Below are 22,950 nucleotides of genomic sequence, written 5' to 3'. Positions count from 1 at the left end.
GGGCGAGTGGTGTACAGTCACAAGAAGGGGGATCCTGGCGGAGATTTTGCCTTCAACTTTGATGTGATCGATGCAGACGGCAGCAAATTGACGGACCAGTTTTTTTATATTAGTGTATTAGGTAAAAGATAGTGCTGAAGTTACATTTCCTCTGCTACAACGCTCAGGCCTTCATAGCTTCCCATCCCACATGTACAGCAAATTAAGATGTAATTCTTGAGTTTCAGTTTTTATTCACTGTTTTTATTCGCTATATTCCTTTGGAGTCTGGGGCATGGGCAGAGTTGCCACATGCAAGGATTAGTTCTATGGCTTCTGAAAAACTCGCTGAAAAAGGTGGAAAAATTCCTTTCAATATCATCATACTGTCTAGATTGTCTGTAAGACACTATAACATTACTGCCCCCTCAATTAATGTGGAGGGCTAGAGTACCTGGGAGGTGTTTGTGTGTATGTTGTCCCAACTCAGTTTTGTGTTTAACCCTTTCAGAGGACAGATTTCCCCCCTCCATCATCGCAAACAAAGGGCTGGTCTTGGATGAGAACTCGGCGAAGACAATCACAACGCTCCAGCTCTCTGCCACCGACCAGGACAGCGAGCCCACCCAGCTCCAGTACAGGGTCACCAGGCAGCCACAGCTGGGGCACCTGGAGCACGCGGCCTCCCCAGGTGAGCAGGACGGGATTCTGCTTGGTGGGTACTCCTAGCTGCCAGGCACCCGAGGGCTTGTGAGACCTAAAGATTCACTGCAGGAAAAATGCGCTTGGAGGCAGCAGCGCAGAATTATGTTTCCCATTAGAAATCAAATAGTCATTAGCCCAGAGAGCTGGAGAATGGAGGCAAGGCAGCCCAGTAATCACAGGTGAGGATTTATTCAGCCCTTGGGTGAATTTATCCCCGTGGTAGCTTTGCCTGGTGGACTTGGCAGATCCGTCCAGCTTGCTGCTGTGTTAATCTCCTCTTTCAGGACCCGCTGCTGCCTCTGCATGACAGACAAACCTTCAGCCTTTTCTGTGACCACGTATAGCACAACGCCCAAAAGAATCCAGCCCCTAGCGTCCGTGGTGATAGAGCCCACCCTGGTGAACAGGCAACTGCTGGCCAGTGTGTCCCTTGATCCCTAAACACCAGCCTTTTCTTCCAGCTGGGAAGGGAACTACCACTGAGTTAGTTTAAAAAGAAGCTCCATTGTGGTGTGATGGATGTGCTGGGTAATGAATTCTGGTAGTTCAGGGAGGGGAGGTTGTCAGTCCTGTGAAACTCAGAAAATAATTACCTGCAAGTATGATCTGAATTTTAGAGTTGCTTTCCTTACCCACTGACAGAATGAGTGTCCTGCCCCTCTCTGATGAATCGGTCTAAATCTGTGCTGTCATACAATATGCTCTCCTGATTTAGATTATACACAGCTAAGATTATATTTCTTCTTAGAATTAGATTTCTCACTAACATGCAGTGAAAGTGGAAGTATCTGCTGCATATTTTCAAGATGCAGACCGTCCCCGGACAGCACAGCTTTCGTATGTGGTTTGCCTCATCTTCTCACACTAAGAAGTCCTCTGGCAAACACCTTGAAAGGGAGGGAGTAATGAGTGGAAGTTATAACAAGCAAACCCCCTGCTGAGAGAAAATTAAAAACTTGAAATATTTTTTGTCTAAATTGCAAACAGTGAATTTTGTATTTTGGAGACCTGAAGGAGCTGGATTAAGGGTTTTATTCCTCTTGTTATTTAAAATGTGGTGATTCTCATTTCTGTGCTTTTTCAGGCCTGTGATGGACTAAGAAAGATACAGGGTCATACACTGTGACAGAGTTGTTCTCATGCTTTAGATGACCTAACCCTAGGGAGAGAGTACCGGAGTGTTCAAAAGAGAACACAGACCTTTAAAGCTAATGAGCTCTGCGGAAATCTTGGCTAATCATCCAGTTTGGGCTCATTTATTTGTATCAGATCCCGGTATCTTTTGTAGCGTGGCCAGCACTTGTCAGTAGCCATTTAATGTGATAAACGAATGAAAAACTTTTTGTCAGGGTTTTTGTTGTTAAGAGCAGTAAGACTGTCCATCGCAGTAGTGTGAGTCAGAGGCTCCAGTGCTCTTCCAGGTGCTTGTTGGGTGCCTTTCTGTGTCGCACCTAATGACCTGGAAAGTTGTAAGTACAACTCAGTGTTGAAAATGGGGCTCAGTCTGTTCTAAATGCCGGGGTACAGGAAGGGAAGGAGGCATTTTTGAAAACTGCTGTGATGCCAGGAAACCTTTTGTGCATACTGAGCGATGCCATGGTTAGATCAGCCCTGCAGGGCACTGAAAATCAAAGTGTTACACCTGCTGATTTTTTCACAGCTTCTCTCTCACTCTCTGCCCGTGGAAGCCCATCCCCAACAGGGTGTCCTGGCAGTGTGAGAGGCTATCATGTAATTTTAAGTCTGGGAAGAAGTCTGTACTTCTTTTTGCAGAAAGGGTGCCACTACATTAATTTAGAAGTTGTTGAGCAGAGTTTTTTGGAGGCTCTGTGCCAGCTAAACCCCTGGCTCAGCTGAGGTTCGTGGTACAGCCTGAATTGGAGCAGAACAAGCCAAGACTGAGTGCTTATGGCTAGATATGCCCAGCTCCCTGTATTTTTCCCTGCCCCACTCTTTCTTCGCATATTTACGCCTTTTGTTCTTTTTCTAGGGACAAGAATTAGTTCTTTCAGCCAAGCAGACCTGGACTCTCGCAGCATCCAGTATGTCCACACCAGTGACATTGAAAAGCATATGGACTCGTTCACCTTTTCTGTGTCTGATGGGACGAATGAGGTGGGTCCCAGCATGTTTTCACACCCGAGTCGGAGCAGGTTATTGGTCCTGTAGGGTGATGGGAGACGGTTTTCCTCTAGCTTGAAGATGCAGTTGCACATAGCAAAAGAAGTGAAACCAGCCACGCGTGGGCTTGTCATTTGGCAATGGTGGGTACTCTTTACTTCCCCTGCTGTGAGAGATCTTACATACGGGAAACATCTTTCTGCTTTCTGAAAGGAAGAAATTATAGCTGCAGATAGAGGGAGAGGAACAAAGAGGAGGGAGGAAAAAGTGGTTGTCCATAAATGTCACAGAAGAAGAAGAAGAAGTTAGTGGGGAGGGGTAGAAGAGGTCATGTTCACGTGAACTGAGCTTAGAAGCTCCTGTTTATTCATTAAACAAGGCCAACATGAAGTGACCCAGTCACTGTGGTCTCCTTAAAGCACTAACTGCGTCACTGCAGTTGCACTCTTGGTAGACTGAATTCAGCAAGAGAGGCTTTTCCTCCTGTTCCAGGTGAGCCAGACATTTGACATCACCATAAACCCCGTGGATGACTCCTTACCCATAGTGCAAAGCCTTGGGATGACAGTTCAGGAAGGAGTGAGAAAAACCATCACAGAGTTTGAGCTTAAAGCAAGAGATGATGACACCGAGGTAAGGCAGGACCCCCCCTTGGCTCCTTCCTCCCCTGTCCTGCTGCACATCTGGCCTAGCAGAAAAACGGGCTTGTGTTCAAAGAGAGAGATCGCAGTGAGTGTCCTCTGTCCCTGTGATCGTACCCTGTCTGATCACAACATCAAATAAACAGCTTGTGGAGGCACAGTTTGTATATAAATAGATTAATGAGCCTTTGAGCAAAGCAAAGCCCTGGCTTGAGAAATGGCCTCATCTGGGCTGTCTCTGACGCATAAACAACAAACCTGTGTGGAAAACGTTTAGAAGTTGTGATCAGAGCTAATTCTTGCCCTGTCCCACCTTCTCTCTGAACATCGTGGATTTGAACTGAGCTTATGCCTAGCCCTCGCACTGAGTTTATGCCTAGCAGAGATTAAAATGACGTTTCTTCCTCCTTCTGGGTCTGGACAGAAGCTAAGCGGTCTCGTGTTGACTCTGCCTCACTGCGCTGCAGTTTCCCTGCAGCAGGAGAGCTCCTGGCTGAGCCAAAGATCCTGCCCCAGAGGTTAGCTCTGCTTCCACCCCGACAGAAGTGACAAGGGGCACATGTTGCTTAGAATGGCTGCAGAACAGGGGACAGCTCTTCTGCTCGAGGGGTTGTCACGAGGGTGGGAGCCGTCTCAGACCAGCCAAACCACTAGTTTGATGTGATGTGTCTGGCGTAACGCTCCCTGACTGGGGCTGTTTCATAGATACTCGCCTTGGGAAGAGGGATCAAGATGGGACAGGGCTGACAGTAAATCAGTTCAGCGTGCAGTGCTGTGTTTCAGTCCCTGCTTGGAAACACTGTGCTGGGAAAGCTGTCTGGGCGTTGAGTCCCTCTCCATCTTGAGCTGGAAGGAGTCCCGGGGTCACATCCTCAGCTTTGCCGCTCTGTCTCCTTGGTGCAGGCTGAGTCAATCACGTTCACAGTCGTGCAGCCCCCCCGCCATGGCCTGATCGAACGCACCAGCAACGGGCAGCACTACCACCAAGCCACCAGCTTCACGATGGACGACATCTACCAGAACCGCATCAGCTACAGTCACGATGGGAGCAACTCGCTGAAGGATCGCTTCACGTTCACTGTGACTGACGGAACCAATCCCTTCTTCATTATGGATGATGGGGGGAAAGAGGTAAGGGGAGCGGAAGGGATGTGGGGGCTGTACGCTTATTCCCTGGTGTACCAGCCTTTGTGTGTGCAACCTCGCCCCAGGACCTTGATCCCAACAGAGCTGAGGGGAGCCAAGCTGGTAATAGGGTGGCCGAGGCTCTGACTCGCAACGTAACAGCTGTCTCTCTGAACTTTTGTCAGGTTGTGACAGCGGCACCACAGCACTTCCAAGTGGACGTTCTCCCCGTGGATGACGGGACACCCAGGGTCGTCACCAACCTGGGTTTGCAGTGGCTGGAGTACGTTGATGGCAAGGTAACTGCCTGCTGGGTTTGGCTTAGATTATTTCTTAGGCTGTTCCAGGAGAAGGGCCTGAACATCCTGATTCTTTTTGTGATGGAGAACAGATCTCCTTCCCTTACACCAGCAGGACCTCCAAGCCTGGCCCTTCAGGCTCTTGCATGAGGTGTTGAGTGCAGTACAGCCCCTTCCCCCCTTCCTGGGCAGAGACATCCCCAGGGCAGTATTTTTCAGCTTTGCTGATGGTGGAGAAGTCTTGATTATGTGCTGCAACAGCCGTGGTAGAGATACACGGCTTTCAAAGGAATGCAGTGTAGGGATTTCTTGCTGTGACATGGTTTTGTTTTGATGAAGTCCAAACAAAACCCAGGAAACTCTCTCTCATGCTTATTTTTGAGGACACAGCTAACTGTGTCTTTTCTTTAAAGTCTTAACTTTTTCTTCCCAGGAAAAAGGGTAGTAAGAAATTGTATTAAGAAGTGGCTGTCTCAGCTCAAATTCCTGAGTTGAGAAGCAGCACTCCTGCAGCCTCAGGCAGTTCAGTTCTGTCTCTTTCTCCTGCTGTTATAGGTGTTTTCTTTTCAAAGAGAAAGCAAAGTGTGGTGGAACTGAAGCCCATCTGTGCAAGGTCATAGGAAGGAGGACTAGTGCAGGCTCTGTAAAGCAGCATGAACTGTCCTGGGTGAAACCTTCAACTTGAGGCTGTTCACAAATGTTTTTTGCAGAGCCAGGCCTCATCTGAGCATCTACACAGCTCACGGAGCAGTGGTTTCCAGGGGGAGCCAGAAAGTTAGCCATGGCTTTTTGCCCCAGCTAGATAGAGCTGCTTCTGAATTAGCTTTTCTTTGAGCCACAATGTTTTTTCATTAAACCAACCAGATCTGAGGCAGAATTTGAACCCTTCCTGTGCTATCGGGCATCTTGTGGGGCACCTTTCTGCTCGAGGCTGCTCTGTGCTCTTACACCCCCGAGCTTTTCCCTCACAGAGCACTGTTTGAGAGAGGGATGGTTGGGCTTTCTGCATCCGTCAGACTTGCACTGCTGGATCTCCAGAGTTTTACTCCCTTGGTTTGGCTTTAATGCAGGCAACCAGTCTAATCACTAAGAAGGAATTACTGACGACAGATCCTGACACGGATGACAAACAGCTGATCTATGAGATAACAACTGGTCCCAGAAACGGTTATGTGGAGAACAAGCTGAAACCAGGGACATCTGTGACCACCTTTACGCAGGGTAGGGAACCTGGCCTGTATATTGGTGCTTGATCGGGGGAGAACCCGATCCCTGCGGCTGTGCGGGTGCATGTCTCCGGACTGCTCGTCACTAAAATCGCTGTTGAATGTCTGGGTTGGCTGATTGGATGTCTCCCCCGGACAGAGGATGTGAACCAGGGCCTCATTCGGTATGTGATGCGTGAGGAGAAGGTTCAGGAGACCATGGACAGCTTTCAGTTCCTGGTGAAGGACAGCAAACCCAACGTGGTCGGTGGCAACATTTTCCATGTCCAGTGGTCCCTCCTCAGCTTTACGTCCACCAGGTAAATGCCATGCAGTTTCCCTTGGATTTTCCGTGGAGGCAACAGTCAGTCTGGGTCTGTGGTGCTCAGTACTGGCAGAAACACGTGGGCTTTGCTCCCCAGCCTGTTATTTGTCTCTGCTTGATGCGTTTCCAGCTACAACGTCAGAGAGAGCGCTGGCTCTGTGAGCGTCACCGTGAGGCGGGTCGGTAACCTCAACCAGTACGCGATTGTCTTGTGCCGCACAGAGCAGGGAACGGCCACCTCCAGCTCCGGTTCGCTGCCGGGAGAGCAGGACTACGTGGAGTATGCAGGACAGGTAGGTTGGGGACACAAGGAGAGGGAAGGTCTGACCCTACAGGTCTTCAAGCCTGCAGTGACAGTGTGTCACTAGTGTGTATCTAAAATACATCTTCCAGAAAAACACCTGAAATGGGAATTTTAAGTCTACAACAGGAAGAGCACTTCTTTTGTTAGATGGCTCCTACAGTTAGACATGCTAACTGTTAAAAAGTCTTTAGTTTTGGTTGTGTTTGGTGGACATGAGCTTCCTTGTCCATGATCCTTGTTTTTTCCTGGTCCTCCAGATGCAAATGTTCTGCAGTACAGTGTGTGTTCTGCTTAGGCAGCAACTTACTCTCTTTGTGTCTTTATCTTCAGGACCTGAAGCACCTGAAAACTTTCACTACAGCATAGTTGCACAAATAGTTGGTAGGACTTTTCTCTGTCCCCAGTCACGTCTTCCTTCAGAGACCTTTTAGTAGAGACACTGGGATTTCGTGAAGAAGTCCACTGCCTCCCCAGTGCTGTGTGTGGGACCTCCATCCTTCCCGTTTTTGTTTCCTTCTCTGTGCACCTAAGGATGGTGTCGGTCATCCTCAACACAGCGCTGGGATTTCATGCCGAGGTCTTTTTCTCCAACGGCTCTTTTGGCACTTTTTCAGAAAACCCACTTTTCCTGGTGATCTTTCCTCTTTCTTCCTTGCCCTGTGCTATCTAGAGCCCTGGATTTTGTAGCCATTGCTAATGTAATACAAGTATCGTCATGATTTGGAGCATATTTCAGCAGTACTTCTTTCAATTTAAGTAGGTTTTGTGATGCTGTGAGCGTGAGCAAAGTCCAGTCCGATGTTAAAGAGTCCCAGTAGAACTGATAAAGTTTCCGACCCCAGACCAGAGAGAACAGCCTTCTTGCTGCCTTCCAGGTGCAGTTTGAGGAGCGGGAGGACACCAAGGCCTGCACCGTCATCATTAATGATGACAACGTCTTTGAGAGCACAGAGAGCTTTGTGGTGGAGCTCAGCATGCCGGCGTACGCTCTGCTGGGGAACATCACCCGGGCCACCGTCACCATCGCGGACCCAGAGGATGAGCCCACCCTGCAGTTCGACAGGAAGGCGTACCACGTCAGCGAGAGCGCTGGTGTTCTCTCGGCTCCTGTTGAAAGGAAAGGTGGGTCGAGCCAGGCAGAGGGACTTTCTGTGCTCCCGTGCGTCACAGAAGATGGAAAGCAGCTCCAGGAGCTTGGGTTTTGATTCTGTGCATTAGAGGAAATAGAGGTGGTTTGATGAGTGTGTCCTGCAGTCTTCTGTCGCATGAGCAGGATTACTGCAGAGCTGCTGAGGAGTTTTTGCAGTCTGTACCTTTGCCAGGCTCAGACAGACAACTGTTCCTGTTGGTGGGCAAGTAACAGTGACCTCCAAAACAAGTGATGTTCCCTGGGGTTGGCTTGAAATTCCAGATGATTTTGGCGTGATTCTTTGATTTTTTGGGGGAGTAGCTTTGTGGCACAACTGGAATGACACAAAACAGTGCAGGGCAGATGACTTGCTTTATTTTTTTTTCTTCTCCAGCTGTGTGGTAAGATTCACCAACCAAGTTAAAGCTCCCTACTTTTGGATCCGTTTCTCCTCCCAGCACGAGCAGGAGCAGACATTTGTATTTATTTGCTGCTTCTCTGTGATCTAGATACGGTGTTTTATGCAGACCCTGTCGCTGTACTGTATATTCTTTAATAGGCAAGTGCCACCCTTTTAGGCAAGTTTAGGAGCAGGAATAGTGGGGTTTTTTTCACTTTTCACTGTTTTTTCTCAATGCTGCTTTATTATTTACATGAATGGTGTCCCCACCAAATACAATAAAAGTATTTCCATAGAGTTATGTTTTTTCTCCGTTGCACCTTAGGGGATACCAGCAGCACCGTGTCCGCCATCTGCTACACTGTCCCCAAATCAGCCAAGGGAAGCAGCCTTTCAGTGCTGGAATCCGGCTCCGATTTCAAGTCCCGGAGGATGGCGGATGACAGCCGCATTGTTTTTGGACCGGGTGTCACCAGAATGACATGTGACATCACGCTGATCGATGACAGCGAATATGAAGATGAAGAGGAGTTTGAGATCGTGTTGGCTGATGCCTCAGATAACGCACGCATTGGCAGCCGCGCCTCAGCCAGCGTCTTCATCGATGGTCCCAACGATGCCTCTACAGTTTTCCTGGGCAATGCGACTTTCACTGTCAGCGAGGCTGCAGGTGAGGGGCAGCAGGGGCTCCCCGGGGCTGCTGCGTGCTGCGTGGGGTGCTTACCGTCAAAACGTGCTTTCACCAGGAAGAGGTGGCAGAAGGAGCGATTTAGGGCAGAATTGTAAAAGATCTGTGGAGGGTTTCTGTTCTTCCCTCTGCCCCTCAGGGGAAGGTTAGAGGTTGTTCTCTGCAGCATCCTCACTGATGCAGGAGCGGTGAAGGGAGAAGGGCACCCTAAAGGCAGAGGAGTGGGTGTGGTGTGTGGCTGCTTTCTCATCTTGGTTCTCTCTCCTGTGCAATGGGTGATGCAGGAAACATTGAAATTCCAGTCCTCCGGCAGGGACCTGATCTCTCAACCCCCATCTCGGTGTGGTGTGCCACTCGGACGTCAGACCCTCCATCTGCCAGCCCGGGAATCGATTATGTCCCCAGCTCCAAAAAAATAGAGTTCAGGCCAGGCAAGACAGAAGAGGTGAGGAGCCACTTTGACTCCCAATGAGTCTGCTCTGTGTGGTGACACTTCGCTCTTGGTGTGCAGTCTGCATTTGCCTGCTTTAAAAATCTTCTCAGGGCCACTTGAGAATTGTTAATGAATCTGCTAGGCACAGATTCACATCTGATCAGCACTCCAGCCAGAGGAGATTTGGTCAGGCCACCAGAATAAAGGTGTCTGCCTCGTCTCTGAAATAATATGCCGGATTTATCCAGCAGATTGTTTCCATTATTAATGAGTTCGGAAAAGGCCTGACATAATGACTTCACATTAGAAACCCAGATGTGCCGGGAAGGATGACAGCTTTGCATCTCTAAAAGCAGGACTTCTGCTTTCCTTCCAGTTCTGCACTCTGACCATCCTGGATGATGCGCAGTACCCAGTGATAGAAGGGCTGGAGACATTTGTCGTTTATCTCAGCTCACCCCATGGAGCTGAGCTGACAAAGCCCTTCCAAGCGATCGTGGCCATCAATGACATCTTCCAAGATGGTAAGTTATCCACGGCAGCTCTGTCCGGTCCATCCTAGCCTCTTCCTTAACACTTCCAGGCGGCAGGAGGCTAGTCCAAGCAAGGTTGTCCTTAGGCCAGATTTAGCCTTTTTTCCTGGGATCCTTGCATTCTGTTTGGCTGCCCTGTTTCTTTCCATACTTCACTGTCCACAAGAGCTTGGAGTCTTCGAAAGTGCAGAATGGATTTTCCCGTAGTGCTCCCTCACTTGCAGCCGTGCTTTGCCTCCTCTGCTCAGAGCTCAGTCCTCGTTCTGTGCTCTCTGCGGGCCGAGGTCCCCATGACTATGTGAGAACGTTTCATGGCACGTTTACTTTTCTTTGCATTCTAATCTCTCTCGTGTTTGCTTGCCTAAGGAGAGCACACGCTGTATAATCTAACTTTGGAGTAGTCTATAATAATTTCTACCTTTGTATCTTTTGTTGAGCTCTGCCCTCTTTGGTGCAAAAGCTGTTTCTTGGGTAGAGCACAGAGAATGACGCTGGCCTTTCATTCTCTGGTGGTCAGGCTCCACAGCAGTTCTCCCAGGGTATACGTGCCTCAATTAGCTCCTGTCTCTCTCTCTGTGGAGCTTCAGCGCTGCTTGACTCTTTCTATTGCCCCCTGCAGTGCCTAGCATGCAGTTCACCAAGGACACGTACACGGTGAAGGAGAAGGAAGGTACTCTGCACATCCCCATCTTCCGCAGCGGGGACCTGAGCTACGAGTCCTCTGTCAGGTGCTACACACGGAGCCAGACCGCAGAGGTCATGGAGGACTTCGCAGAGAGGAGAAATGCTGAGGAGTCCCGCATCACTTTCTTAAAAGGGGAGAAGGTGAGCTGAACCTGGCTTGTAGGGAGAATGAAGAACCATTGATGGAAGAGGTTCAGATCTCCTTCTCGACTCTGCATTGTCAGAGGGAGCTGACAGAGGCTGTCCAAACTTGTTTCATAGGTGCTTAAGGCCACAAACTCTTCTGGTCCTGCAAATATGACAGAACTCTGAAGGGGGGCTTTGTTTTGTGATAAAACTGGTTAAAACATGAAATGCAAATCCTCCATGTCAGTAGGACTCGGGATTGTTGCAGCAGAGAGCTGTTGGTTTGTGGAAGTACAGGTCTTCGCTTCGTGGCTCATCGTGGAACTGTGCGGTTTGTCCACACTGAAGCAGCAGCCTTAAAAATGAAAGGGTTTCTTCCAGGAGCGATGGTACTTGGACGTCAAACCCTAGGCAGTGAAGTACAGCGTGGCCTTTAAATCTCTTCAGTGGATTGATGAATGTTTGCTGTTTTCTCCTGCTTTCTTGGCTCCAGGTGAAAAACTGCAGTGTGTATATCAGCGACGACTCTGCCTTTGAACCAGAAGAGCAGTTCCAGGTCCACCTTGGGAGCCCGCTTGGAAACCATTGGAGCGGAGCTAGGATTGGGAAGATGGACGTGGCGACCGTAACTGTCACCAATGACGAAGATGGTACGTGATCCCTAATTCACATCCAACCCTTACTGCTGCAGTTTTGATGCCTGCTTTGAGCAGCCCCTTGCTCTGAAGACATGTAGATACAGTCTGAAACGAGCTGAGCTGGGCTCACCGCAGTTGCGGAAAGCCCTTCCTCTAAAGATCCAGCTGGCGTGCAAACCCGGGGCTTTTTCTTCGCTGCTCTGTCTCTAGCACCCACCATCGAGTTTGAAGAAGCCGCGTACCAAGTGCGGGAGCCGCCTGGCCCAGAGGGTGTTGCTGTTTTAAATATCAAGGTGGTGCGCAGAGGGGATCAGAACAGGACCTCCAAAGTCCGCTGTAGCACGCGCGATGGCTCAGCTCAGGCCGGAGTGGATTACTACCCCAAGAGTCGAATGCTCAAGTTCAGCCCAGGTAAAGGGTCCTGGGAGGGGAGGTTAGAGGTGGTGGCCTGACCGGTGACAGTTTGTGTATACCAGAAAGAGACAAAGAAGGGAAATATTCAGGAGGCTTGGAAAAAGACCCTTTTTGCGTGAGGTTTACAGCACAACAGGGGTCTAACTGCTCCCAGTGAAGTGGAACTGCATTAGGTGTAAGAAGGCATGATATACCCTTAGATGTGGGGGTTTAGGTTTGATTTGGGGCTTGCTCTTGGGCTCATCACAGTCTTTGTGGGAGGAAACACTTGTATGGTTAACCCTTCAGCTTGTTACCGGTGAGTACAAGGCTCGTTCCCTTTCCTTGCATTAGCCATGTCCTGTCCCCTCGTCCCCTCCTGGTGCTCTGAGCAGCAGCCCTCTCTGCTCCGCCCGCCAGGCGCCGAGCTGCCATCCAAGCAGCGGGGCGATGGAAAGGAGGAGGGCATGAAAGCCCAGAGGTGGAGCACTGTTTCCTGAGCAGACTGTAAACACCCGAGGAGACAGAAAGATGGTTGAGACTTTCTGCTCCCTGGAATTAATGGCACTTGGAAAGATGGGAAGGCCATCCCAAGTCTTGCCACGCTTCCTCTTGTGTACAACATTTCATCCCTTCACAGTGCCCCGCTGGGTGAGAATGGTCTGGGCTTGGTTGGGGATCTTTCAGGTTCCAGTAAGACAGCTCAGCCCATGTTGCTGAGACCAAGAAGCCCTCACCAGACAGTTCTGCATGCTGGTGTGAGAGAGAGCAGATGTTTGCAGTAGGGGTGGGATGTCCTTTGGATCACAGATTTTCACTGCAGACAGCTAACGTGAGACAGGCGTTATGAATCCTCAGGTGGCGTCTGCTAGTAAATCTGTCACCTCCTCAATGGCAGCCGTTGTCATTGCTGGAGTTTTATGTATAGAGTAGCCTCCCGTGTGGAAGGGGCTAAATTATTAGTAGCAATGAGCAGAAATAAAATTTATGATGTGTATTTTATCAGAATGTTTCAGTGGTCATAGCCTCGACGGGCTGTGCAGGGCTTTCTACGAGAACTACAGTGCAATAGCTGGTGAGGAATCGAATTCTCTCTGTTCCTCTTGCATTTCCTCTCGCAGGTGTGAACCACATCATGTTCAAGGTGGAGATCATGTCCAATGAAGATAGAGAGTGGCACGAGTCCTTTTCTCTGGTGCTGGGTCCGGATGACCCGGTGGAAGCTGTTCTTGGAGACACCAGCACTGCCCTAGTGACCATTCTGGATCAGGAGGCAGCTGGGAGCCTGATTCTGCCAGCACCTCCCATGGTGAGCTGTCCATTGCAGAGGCTGAAAACCCCAGTGGGGTTTCTGAAATAAAATTAAGAGCTGTAACGATGTGGCAGGCTTGGAGCGTGGGGGAAGGTTTGCCTTTTCTGCTCCTCCCCTCAGCCCCAGGTGAAAGCTGCTGTCTTGTGTCTGTACAGGTCGTCACCCTGGCTGATTACGACCGCGTGGAAGAAGTGACCAAGGAGGGTGCTAAGAAATCCCCTTCCCCAGGCTATCCGCTCATCTGCGTCACGCCTTGTGACCCTCACTTCCCCAAGTACGCGGTCATGAAGGACCGCTGCAGCGAGGCTGGCATCAACCAGTCGTCCATACAGTTCAGCTGGGAAGTCGCAACGCCCACGGATGGGAACGGAGCCAGGTCGCCTTTCGAAACCATCACTGACAACACACCGTTCACTAGCGTCAACCACAAGGTACTGGCAGGGTGAGGCTGCGAGAGCGCGTGGCGTAAGCCAGTGAGGGCTCGGGGTGGCTCTGTCAGTCTGGGTGCTGCGTGGTCGCTCGCGTGGTGAAATGGGGTTGCGTTCCTCCAGCTGAAAAGTCACAAATCTGAAAAAGTGGCTGTGCCTGGATAGGAGCGCCACGTGCTGATGTGACCCGTGTTACTGGGGTTTGGCTGTGGGGTTGCCTGCTGTCGTTCCGTCCTGCTCAAGCTGCAGGAAGGGCATAGCTCAAGTCTTGAGCTGCTGATCCTTTAGGCTCTCCTTTTGCTGCTTTGCTCCATGTGTGGCCTGAAACCTCTCCGTCCATGGACTGTTCGTGTCCTGCCCCACCACCAGAATTGTTTGTGATGTCTCAGCTCCTCTCAGGCCTGAGTCTGACCCATTTTTAGGGAGTAGTACACACTTTAGCTACACAGAAATGAAGACCTAAAATCTCCTTGGATTTGGGAATTGGCATGAGACATAAGGGTGCTGCTTTGGGGATTATTATTTTCTTTTGGCTTCAGAAAATTTATCACTGTTCTTCCCTGAGCCTGCTAAAAGCACATGGGAAGTAGCTGTGAGCACTCAGACCCTGCAGTAAATCCCTGGTGGCAGGGGACAGACGCAGCCTGGCAGATCTCGGCAGCTCAAGCTCCCTCTTCCCCTCCCGTCGGTACGTGGGCAGAGTTAGGAAGCTGTAAAGCACCCGACACACTCGAGCATCTTCTGCAGCACAGATAATGAGGCCGGTCGCACCTGCATACCCAAGCTGACGTTGGTACAGGCACGCTCCTAGTTTGCGTCTGCGTGTGCCTCACCTCCCTGCAGCCTCCCAACACCAGCGCAGAGGGATTTTGCTACGCGGTGAGATGCTGCAGGGCCGATGGGTTTGACCCACGTGCGCGTTTCTCGCTCCCCGCAGGTGCTGGACAGCATTTACTTCAGCCGGCGGTTCCACGTGCGCTGTGTGGCCAAGGCTGTGGACAAGGCTGGCCACGTGGGGACCCCCCTGAGGAGCAACACCGTCACCATAGGCACCGACAGCGCCATTTGTCACACTCCCGTGGTGGCAGGGACAGCCCGAGGTTTCCAGGCGCAGTCGTTCGTGGCCACTCTGAAGTACTTGGACGTCAAGCACAAGGAGCATCCCAACAGGTAGGAGCTGGAGAAGGGCAGAGCGCAGACCTTCGCAGGCCCCCCGGGGTTGCAGAGCTGCCTTGGGCAGAGAAACTGCATCCCTCCGTGCTGTGTGCCCTCTTGAACAGAGTCGGGGACTCGGGATAGCGCTCCCGCTCTCTTCCTCGCCCCCTCCTCTCCTTCCCCTCAAGAATTCGGAGCTGGTGGGACAGTCGAGGAGTGGATGTGTAGATGGGGGCATGTGGCTGAAAGGAGAGCTCAGGCTGCCGCTGGCTGTGCTCGGCTGCCGTGGGGTGTGCGGTGCCGTGCGGGGCCCCGTGCCTGCCCACGCTGCTTTTTGCTGGTCTCTCATCCGTGGTTTGTTCCAGAATCCACATCTCGGTGCAGATCCCCCACCAGGATGGTATGCTGCCCCTCATCTCCACCCTGCCGCTGCACAATCTGCATTTCCTTCTCTCCGAGTCCATCTACCGGCACCAGCACGTCTGCTCAAACCTGGTCACCGTCAGGGACCTCCGAGGCCTCTCAGGTGAGCTTCACATCCAGCTTTGGCTTTGTGAGCGTGGCGGGTAGGGAGGAGCAAGCCCAGAAATGCCGGGAGGGCTCTGTCTTCCTCTGGGTGCTCTTGGCATTATGTAAATAATAATGAACCTTCCTGTGCTAACCGCAGGGAGCAGAGCTGCCCTGCCGAGGAGGAGATGCGATGCAAGGGAGTGTTGAAATAACAGTGGGGTTACGCAGCGTTGCTCTGTTCGAGGAGGCTGTGGGTTCACACCGTGCTGGTGACTTTTTGCTTTTCAAAGCCCTCTTGTGACATCCATGCGGTTAGGGAGGGACCCGCGGGAAGAGGATCACTCTGTGTCACGGGGGTCTCCAGCGTGGCAACAGGAAGCAGCAAAAGCAAATTCACTGCTAGTGTAAGTTCCAGGGCCAAAGCAAAAGGGCGATTTGTGTGTCTGACACTCAGGGTGGTGTGGTCCACGCCTGTCCCGTGGCGGGCAGGGGGTTGTTCCTTTCACACTCAAGCTGTTCTGCATTTCTTAGAGTTTAACTTCAGCCTTTAATGTGTTCATAAGTTTTTTAGGATTCTTGCCTCACTCCTGTAACATTTTCCCCTGTGCAGGCCTGTGTACGTGCAGTTTGAGCTCGAGGATAATGCAGGGAGAGGAGCCCGTTGAGGCCCCGGTAGAATAAAAGTCACTGAGATGATCTGAGAGTGAAAATCAGAGTACTTGGCCTGGAGCTCTTTACAGTCTGGAGTGATCAGTGTCCTGATGTCTGTTAATCGCAGAGGCAGGGTTTCTGGATGAAGTGACCTACGACAGCATGGTTCTGGGGCCCGGCTACGACCGCCCGTACCAGTTTGACCCCACGGTGAGAGAGCCGAAGACCATCCAGCTCTACAAGCACCTCAACCTGAAGAGCTGCATTTGGGCTTTCGATGCTTATTACGACATGACTGAATTGATTGATGTCTGCGGAGGCTCTGTCACCGCTGACTTCCAGGTGAGCTGCTGTCTCTGAAACCCTTCCACATAATCTAGATCTTTCGCAATTCTTGGGCAAAGCTCCACTTTGTGTTCATGAATATTTGCTGCTCTGCTCTGTACCATTGGAGGATGGGGTTTTTCCCCTTTTACCAATGGAGGAACAGTGTTTTGTGAAATGCACTTAATTCATTTCTTTTGGTTGGGGTGGCATAGGTTTTCTTCTCTTACTCTTCAGAGTCCTAGCAAAATGGGTTTTTTTAAATAGAAGGATGTACTGGAAATACAAAACATTCGCACCCGTGCTCTGTTCTGGTAGAATTTTGGCCAATATCAACGAGCAGAGAACAGAGCAGAGGCACGGCACTTCATACGCCTCAGTGGAGCGAGCTGATGGGAATTTTTAAGTAATTTCTTGATTAACCAACCAGCAGACCAAAAGCCAGAAATGTTCTTCTGTCAGATCGTGGCTTTCACTGCTAGGTGAGCCTCGCTGCCCTCTCATGGGTGCACTGTCCGTGTGCAGCTCTCTCTGTGAATCTCTCATCCTCGTTAGGCTGTGTAGGACATTCCCAGTCAGAATGTTGCAGCAACATCATCTCTGAATTCCTGCCGCTCTGGAATACTTGGATAACTTCCCTTTTGTAGCTCCTGTTATTTTTAGAAATCCCGAGAAGCTGCTGAAGCTGAACGACTGCGAAATTGAGCCGGTGGAGACTGGCACCAGCCTGGCTGCAGTGTCTCTCTCCGAGCTTTTTTGGGGGTTTGCAGAGCACAGCTGCACTCCACAGATACTAGATGGTGTCTGTAGAGGCTGTGCCTCCGCACTGTACATTACAGGAAAGAAAAAAAAAATTTCTGGAATATCTGTCCTGGAATGGCAAGGTGCACAGTGTTTTCAGACCTGCTGCTTTTGGCCTCAGTTATTCCTGAGTGTGGAGCGTGGGTGTCTGTGTGTGCAAATAAATACGGAGCGACTGCAGAAAAGCTGTTCTCACCACGCCACGGTGCCTCACCCGGACACTAGAATAATCCGTGCTGCGAGGGGACAGATTCCCACCCTCAGCTTTGCTTGTTTGTTAACAGTGCTCGGTCTGTACGGAGCAGTGACATCATGCTGCCCTAGAAATGCTTCTTCCCTGCGTTACCCTCCCTGCGTTTGGGACATCCATGCACCAGAGCTAAGAATTAATGCTCTGCTGCAGGTGTGCTGGTTTTTTCCCCCCATTTACAGAGCTGAGTGCGAACACAGCGGATGCTCTGAGTCTGGGCCAGCGTCTCTCCTCTGCGTAACCACCTTTTGGTTTTTATTGGCAGGTGCGGGACTCTGCTCAGTCTTTCCTAACCGTCCACGTCCCACTCTACGTGTCCTACATTTACGTGACGGCACCGAGAGGTTGGGCTTCTCTGGAGCATCACACAGAGATGGAGTTCTCCTTTTTCTACGACACTGTTCTCTGGAGGACAGGTGGGTCCGAGGCTTTTGGGGCGATACGGGACGATTGTTTTCTTCCTGTGATTTCCTTTTTCTTAGTCTTTGCACTGCCGCCGCGGTCCTGAGCGTGGGTAGCACTCTCTGAAATCAAGCTGGGGTATGACTGTGGTTATAAAGCTCAGCACGGGGGCTGTCACTGCCCCCCAGCCTTCCTCTGTTCACGGGCACAGCTGTCACCGAGCCCTAGAACATTTTCGTTTCTGCTTTTCCTTTCCTTTCCCAGCAACAAATCATCCACAACAGCCACCTTGATGTAAAATAAGTTGGTGTCAAATCAGTTCCATTCCCAGGCTAATCATAGGGGGGAGTTTATTTCCTTTACGCTCGAGTGAGACTTACGCAGCACGTGGATAATGAAAGAAACGCCCAGCTGACCTGCTGGAGGACGATCCCGGTCACGCCGGGCCTTTCTGGAGCTCTCTCAAATGCTTCTGGAGCTGCGTGGGGCTGCCAGAGCCCGCGGGAGGACCCCTGTGCTGTGTGCCCACCCCCAGTGACTCTGTTCTTGCTGCACCGTGCAGGGATCCAGACAGACAGCGTTCTCTCGGCCCGGCTGCAGATCATCCGCATCTACATCCGCGAGGATGGCCGGCTGGTCATCGAGTTCAAGACGCAGGCCAAGTTCAGAGGTGAGAGCGTTCGTCCTGATGGAAAGAGAGAGAACCCTACGAACACAGCGTGTTCTGAGAACACAGGCAGAAGAACAAGCCCCCCTGTGTAGCGCTGGGTCTCCCAGCACTCTGCCTCACTGTCACCTCCTTGTCCTCACCCCAGGGCTTTTCGTCATGGAGCACCACAGCCTGCCCGACGTCAAGTCTTTTCTAATGACTCCGGACCACCTGGGAGGGATCGAATTTGACCTGCAGCTGCTGTGGAGCGCTCAGACTTTCGACTCTCCCTACCAGCTCTGGCGAGCAACCAGCTCCTATAACAGGTGAGGGCTGTGGCTCCAGCCGCCTTTAGCAGCTTCAACGGCACCACGGCCTTCCTGAGCGACGAACGTGTGTGTAGTGAGCAGCAGGGACGGAGCTGTTGAAATCCAGGCCCGAGAGAGCCATCCCTGCTGCCCTCAGCAGCCGCAGCACGGTCAGGAGCTGGTCGTGCTCACGGGCTCGGAGCTGGAGCACACAGGGAGCCCCTGGAAACGCTGCTCCACCAGTTGTGTGAGAAGAAATCAGCTCGTCTCCTTGTGAACGCATTCTTCCAGCGGTGTGTAGGGACATAGCAGTGGTGAGAGGGCATTCGAGGCTGTTTCACAGTCTGAGGGATTTTATGTCCACAGCTGACAACCAGCGGGACTGTGCTTGGTGGGGGTCAGTATGTTGAATCTCAAAATACTTGGTTCACCTTTCTAAAAAATTTCCTTTTTTTTTTTATTAGATTCTGCCCATGACTGTCTTCTTTCAGTCTGTGCCCCTTGCACAGAGGGTTAAAGGAAACACCGCGGGTCAAATTTATCCCTCCTGCAAGGGTGGGAGTAGAGAGGATGTTTCTGGGGTGAGGGTGGGGTCTCACTGTGGCCTTTGTCTGCTCACGCTGAAAAGAAAAAGGTGGATGTCAGGCAGATGTGTCAGCTGGGCGAGCAGCTTGCAGTCTCCTTTGGTGACCCCAGGGTCTCCCGTCTGTTCCCAGGAAGGACTACTCCGGAGAGTACACCATCTTCCTCATCCCCTGCACCGTGCAGCCCACGCAGCCCTGGCTGGAGCCCGGAGACAAGCCCCTGCCCTGCACAGCGCACGCGCCCGAGCGGTGAGGAGCTGCCTTCCCCACGTCGCCCAGACCCTGCCAGCCCCTCTGGGTTGTTGGTGTGGTCCCGCAGGCGTGGGACACGCTACAGTGGAAGGGAAAGGGAAAAAACGGGGCAGGGTGAGGGGGCAACAAGTCCTCTTGGGTTGAGTCCCGCAGTAAATGCGGGCTGTCGAGGCTGTGAGGAGTAAAGCAGGAGGGAAGAGGGTGCAGCGGGCTGTGTAGGTCACCAGCATGTAACGTCGGATGCGTGCAAACTAAACCTCCCCTTTCTTCCCTTCCTGTCTCAATTTTAGGTTTTTGATCCCGATTGCCTTCCAGCAGACAAACCGCCCGGTTCCCGTTGTCTACTCCCTGAACACGGAGTTTCAGCTGTGTAACAACGAGAAGGTGTTTCTGATGGATCCCACCAAGGCCGAAATGTCTCTGGCAGAGATGGATTACAAAGGGGCTTTTTCAAAGGGTAGGATTTTTATTTTTCTTTCCCATTCCTCTTGTACCTCATGCTTCTGTCTTCACAGCTTCCGTTGCCATGAAAAGGGTTAAAACCCAGATGTGGCTTTGCCCCTTTTGCAGCGATGAGCATGGTACAGCCCCGTAACAGCGTGACCAGAAGAGAAGAACATGCTCTGGCACGACGTTCTGTCACCTGCACGCGCAAATCAAAACCTTCCAAAACCCAGAGCCATGCATAGATCAGTGCACATGGCCCTCACAATGGTTCTCTTGGTGATTTCTTTTTTTGCCACCTCCTCTTTGAAACCCTTTGGAGAATTTAACCCAACTCTTCTTCTCCCAACCTCCTCAGGGCAAATCCTGTATGGCCGCGTGCTCTGGAACCCCGAACAAAACCTAAACGCTGCGTACAAACTGCAGCTGGAGAAAGTCTACCTGTGCACGGGCAAGGATGGCTACGTGCCCTTCTTCGACCCCACGGGCACCGTCTATAACGAGGGGCCCCAGTACGGCTGTATCCAGCCCAACAAGCACCTGAAACACCGATTTCTCCTCTTGGTAAGTGTTCTGCCCCAGGCAAAACCACCCTGTTGAGTGCTGTGTGTGACTGTGTCTGCAGAAGTCCGGTCTCCCGGGCTCTGGCTGACCTAACAAAGCTGGGAGCTGAGTGGCCCAGCCCAGGGAGCACCGTCTAAATAGAGAAAATGAAATGTGTTGAGCAAAAACGAAAGCTAGAGTCATCCTGCTTAGAAAGGGTGAAGCGTCACTGGACAGAACAACTAGAAGTAGTCTGGTCTAGTCTTCTAGTCCCTGTCCTCTTCTAGTCAGAAGACGCGTGCTAACTAGCACTAGGGAAGGGTGAGTGTCCCAGCAACTAAAAAAAAATCAGTTTACTACGTGCCCCCGTGTCTGGGCAGGACCCGACTTTGGCATTTGTGCTGTGTTTCATCTGTGCGTGAAACACGCTCCTGCTTTCTCCTCAGAGTATGAACAGATGTGACTGCAAAGGGAGGAGAAGTGACACGGGGTGGGTGTTTGCAGTACTGGCCAAACTGGTGCAAACCACACAGACAACATCAATTTTTCTTCTGTCTTTATTCATGAGTATTTCTTAGGGGGTTTCTTTTAAATAAATAAAACTAAATGAGGAAGAAAAAGGAAGTGACGTAGCAAGCTTTTAAAACTTACCGTCACCTCTGCTTACCCCACGGCTTGGACCTGGCAGGGCCGGCAGCATGGAATGTACTCACAGTACAGATGTGTTCAGCACTTACACAGCAATTCTCCTTCATGGCATAAAGCTGCAATTGGCTCCCAAGATGCATTCAGCTCTAATTACATGCTTCATAATTAACATTTGCCAGCGTCCTCGCTGCAGCCCCGTTACCGGATGAGGGCGATGTTGGTGGCATCGTGTGTGAGCAGGCTGGGGAGACTCTTCTCCTCACGTCCAGTTCTGCAAACCTCGTACCGCCACAATCAATGCCACAACAGTACAAAGTCTCTACAATAATAAATATTCATAAATATTTTATAAATCTATATAAATCTTTTCCATGCAGTAACCCACATGCTTAAACACATGGCTGTGCCCTCACATGCGGGTGGAGACGGGGTGCTGGGCTTTTCCTGCAGCAGCACGCGTTCCTCTTCAGAACGCATCTCTGCTTTCCAGGACCGAAACCAACCGGAAGCGACGGATAAGTATTTCCACGATGTGCCTTTTGACGCCCACTTTGCTTCCGAACTGTCCGAGTTCCACTCGGTGAGCAGCATGCCCGGAGTCGACGGATTTACTCTCAAGGTGGATGCCCTCTACAAGGTACGTACCATCTTGTGTTGGTAGCCCAAACACTCACCTCTCTGGCCAGGACGTCCCAAATACTTCGCTTCTTGGCACTCCCAGGATTGTACCATCAATTAACAGGGGAGCCAGTTAAGAAGCAAACTCTAGAACAGAAAACGGAGATGAGGAATTTATTCTAAGGGTCATGGTGGTTGGCTTTTTTTTTTTCCAAAGCACTCCAGAAAGCTCTTTAAAAACACAATAAATGTTCCTGAATTAATTATTGCAGTTGCCAAAGGTAGACAAGAAGGCTGAACACCTCACTGGTGAGAAATGTTATTGCAGCTGCTCATAACAACACCCTGAGCTTTTTTATTGGTATTTTTATGAGTCAACAAATAGGACAAAAAAAAAAAAGCAACCAGCTCTACCCCAACCTAGCAAAATCCCTTTAGCTAAAAGCTGTAGTTAAAATTTCCTGTCTGGTGTCTTCCCTTTCTTAAAGGTGGAAGCTGGCCACCAGTGGTACCTTCAGGTCATCTACGTGATCGGCCCGGAGAGCATCGCGGGGCCCCGTGTTCAGCGCTCGCTCACTCACCACTGGAGACGCGGCCGCAGGGACCTGGTGGATAGCGACGGGAGGCTGATGCTGGACGACTCCTTAATCTACGACAACGAAGGCGACCAGGTCAAGAATGGCACCAACATGAAGTCGCTTATCCTGGAGAGGGAGGAAGCCGCCGTTGCAGCCTCCTTGTCTCAGATGGGCGCGTCCCTGGGGAGCGCCTTCACTGCCGTCGTGCTGCTGCTGGTGCTGGTGGTTCTGGGAGTTTGCCTCCTCTCCAGGAAGTGTCGAAAGCTGCGGAGGAAGCGAGAGGCTGTCCAAGCCGCCCCGGAGGAGCATCCCCTCAACACCAAGGTGGAGCTGCCCCGGGGCGCCGAGAGGGCCATGGACAGCCGGTACTGCACCGTGAGGAACGTTAACGTACTGAGGGAAACTGGCGGCACCTGCAAGGGGAAAGGCAGGAAGGTGAAGCAGGTGAACTTGGAGGTTAAAGTCCACAACAATTTGCACGACGGAACAGAAGTTTAATGGAGCACACGCTTTTGTTTGGTAAGAGCCTTTTACAGATTGTAAAAAAAAAAAAAGAAAAAAAAAGAAAAGCTAAGAAAAGTTCTGTTGGTATTTTTATACTCTTGTGAGGAGGAGCGGAGGTAGCGCGGAGTGATGCTCAGCACGCTGCAGCCAGGCCGCGAGGGGTGCTGAGTTCTCTGTGCCTGTGCCATGCTCCTCCAGCTCTGGCTCTGCCGCTTCCCTGGGGTGGCCAGGGAGCCCCACACCTCCTCGGTGGAGGAAGAG

The 22,950-nt window shown here is 51.2% G+C and overlaps 1 protein-coding gene across 1 annotated transcript in view; it reads left to right on the top strand.

The window, feature by feature from the left end:
- FRAS1 (Fraser extracellular matrix complex subunit 1) overlaps positions 1-22,683 on the top strand; it is a gene marked incomplete at its 5' end in the record, with an annotated part of 95,622 nt that extends 72,939 nt beyond the window's left edge. Inside the window, 29 exons of the mRNA XM_010086335.1 lie at positions 2-121; positions 491-670; positions 2,675-2,799; positions 3,298-3,438; positions 4,350-4,577; positions 4,757-4,870; positions 5,941-6,091; positions 6,236-6,395; positions 6,531-6,693; positions 7,580-7,826; positions 8,559-8,903; positions 9,206-9,366; positions 9,731-9,878; positions 10,507-10,712; positions 11,191-11,347; positions 11,546-11,746; positions 12,850-13,037; positions 13,196-13,471; positions 14,406-14,638; positions 14,989-15,149; positions 15,912-16,126; positions 17,425-17,575; positions 18,124-18,231; positions 18,377-18,536; positions 19,235-19,351; positions 19,645-19,811; positions 20,157-20,362; positions 21,480-21,626; positions 22,096-22,683. Coding sequence (XP_010084637.1) covers positions 2-121; positions 491-670; positions 2,675-2,799; positions 3,298-3,438; positions 4,350-4,577; positions 4,757-4,870; positions 5,941-6,091; positions 6,236-6,395; positions 6,531-6,693; positions 7,580-7,826; positions 8,559-8,903; positions 9,206-9,366; positions 9,731-9,878; positions 10,507-10,712; positions 11,191-11,347; positions 11,546-11,746; positions 12,850-13,037; positions 13,196-13,471; positions 14,406-14,638; positions 14,989-15,149; positions 15,912-16,126; positions 17,425-17,575; positions 18,124-18,231; positions 18,377-18,536; positions 19,235-19,351; positions 19,645-19,811; positions 20,157-20,362; positions 21,480-21,626; positions 22,096-22,683 — 5,564 coding nt within the window. The remainder of the gene's footprint in view (position 1; positions 122-490; positions 671-2,674; positions 2,800-3,297; positions 3,439-4,349; positions 4,578-4,756; positions 4,871-5,940; positions 6,092-6,235; positions 6,396-6,530; positions 6,694-7,579; positions 7,827-8,558; positions 8,904-9,205; positions 9,367-9,730; positions 9,879-10,506; positions 10,713-11,190; positions 11,348-11,545; positions 11,747-12,849; positions 13,038-13,195; positions 13,472-14,405; positions 14,639-14,988; positions 15,150-15,911; positions 16,127-17,424; positions 17,576-18,123; positions 18,232-18,376; positions 18,537-19,234; positions 19,352-19,644; positions 19,812-20,156; positions 20,363-21,479; positions 21,627-22,095) is intronic.
- Positions 22,684-22,950: the final 267 nt, after the last annotated feature.

The sequence above is a fragment of the Pterocles gutturalis genome, unplaced genomic scaffold, assembly GCF_000699245.1.
Source record: "Pterocles gutturalis isolate BGI_N339 unplaced genomic scaffold, ASM69924v1 scaffold286, whole genome shotgun sequence".
NCBI lineage: Eukaryota > Metazoa > Chordata > Aves > Pterocliformes > Pteroclidae > Pterocles > Pterocles gutturalis.
This window is presented reverse-complemented; position numbering and strand designations above follow the sequence as displayed.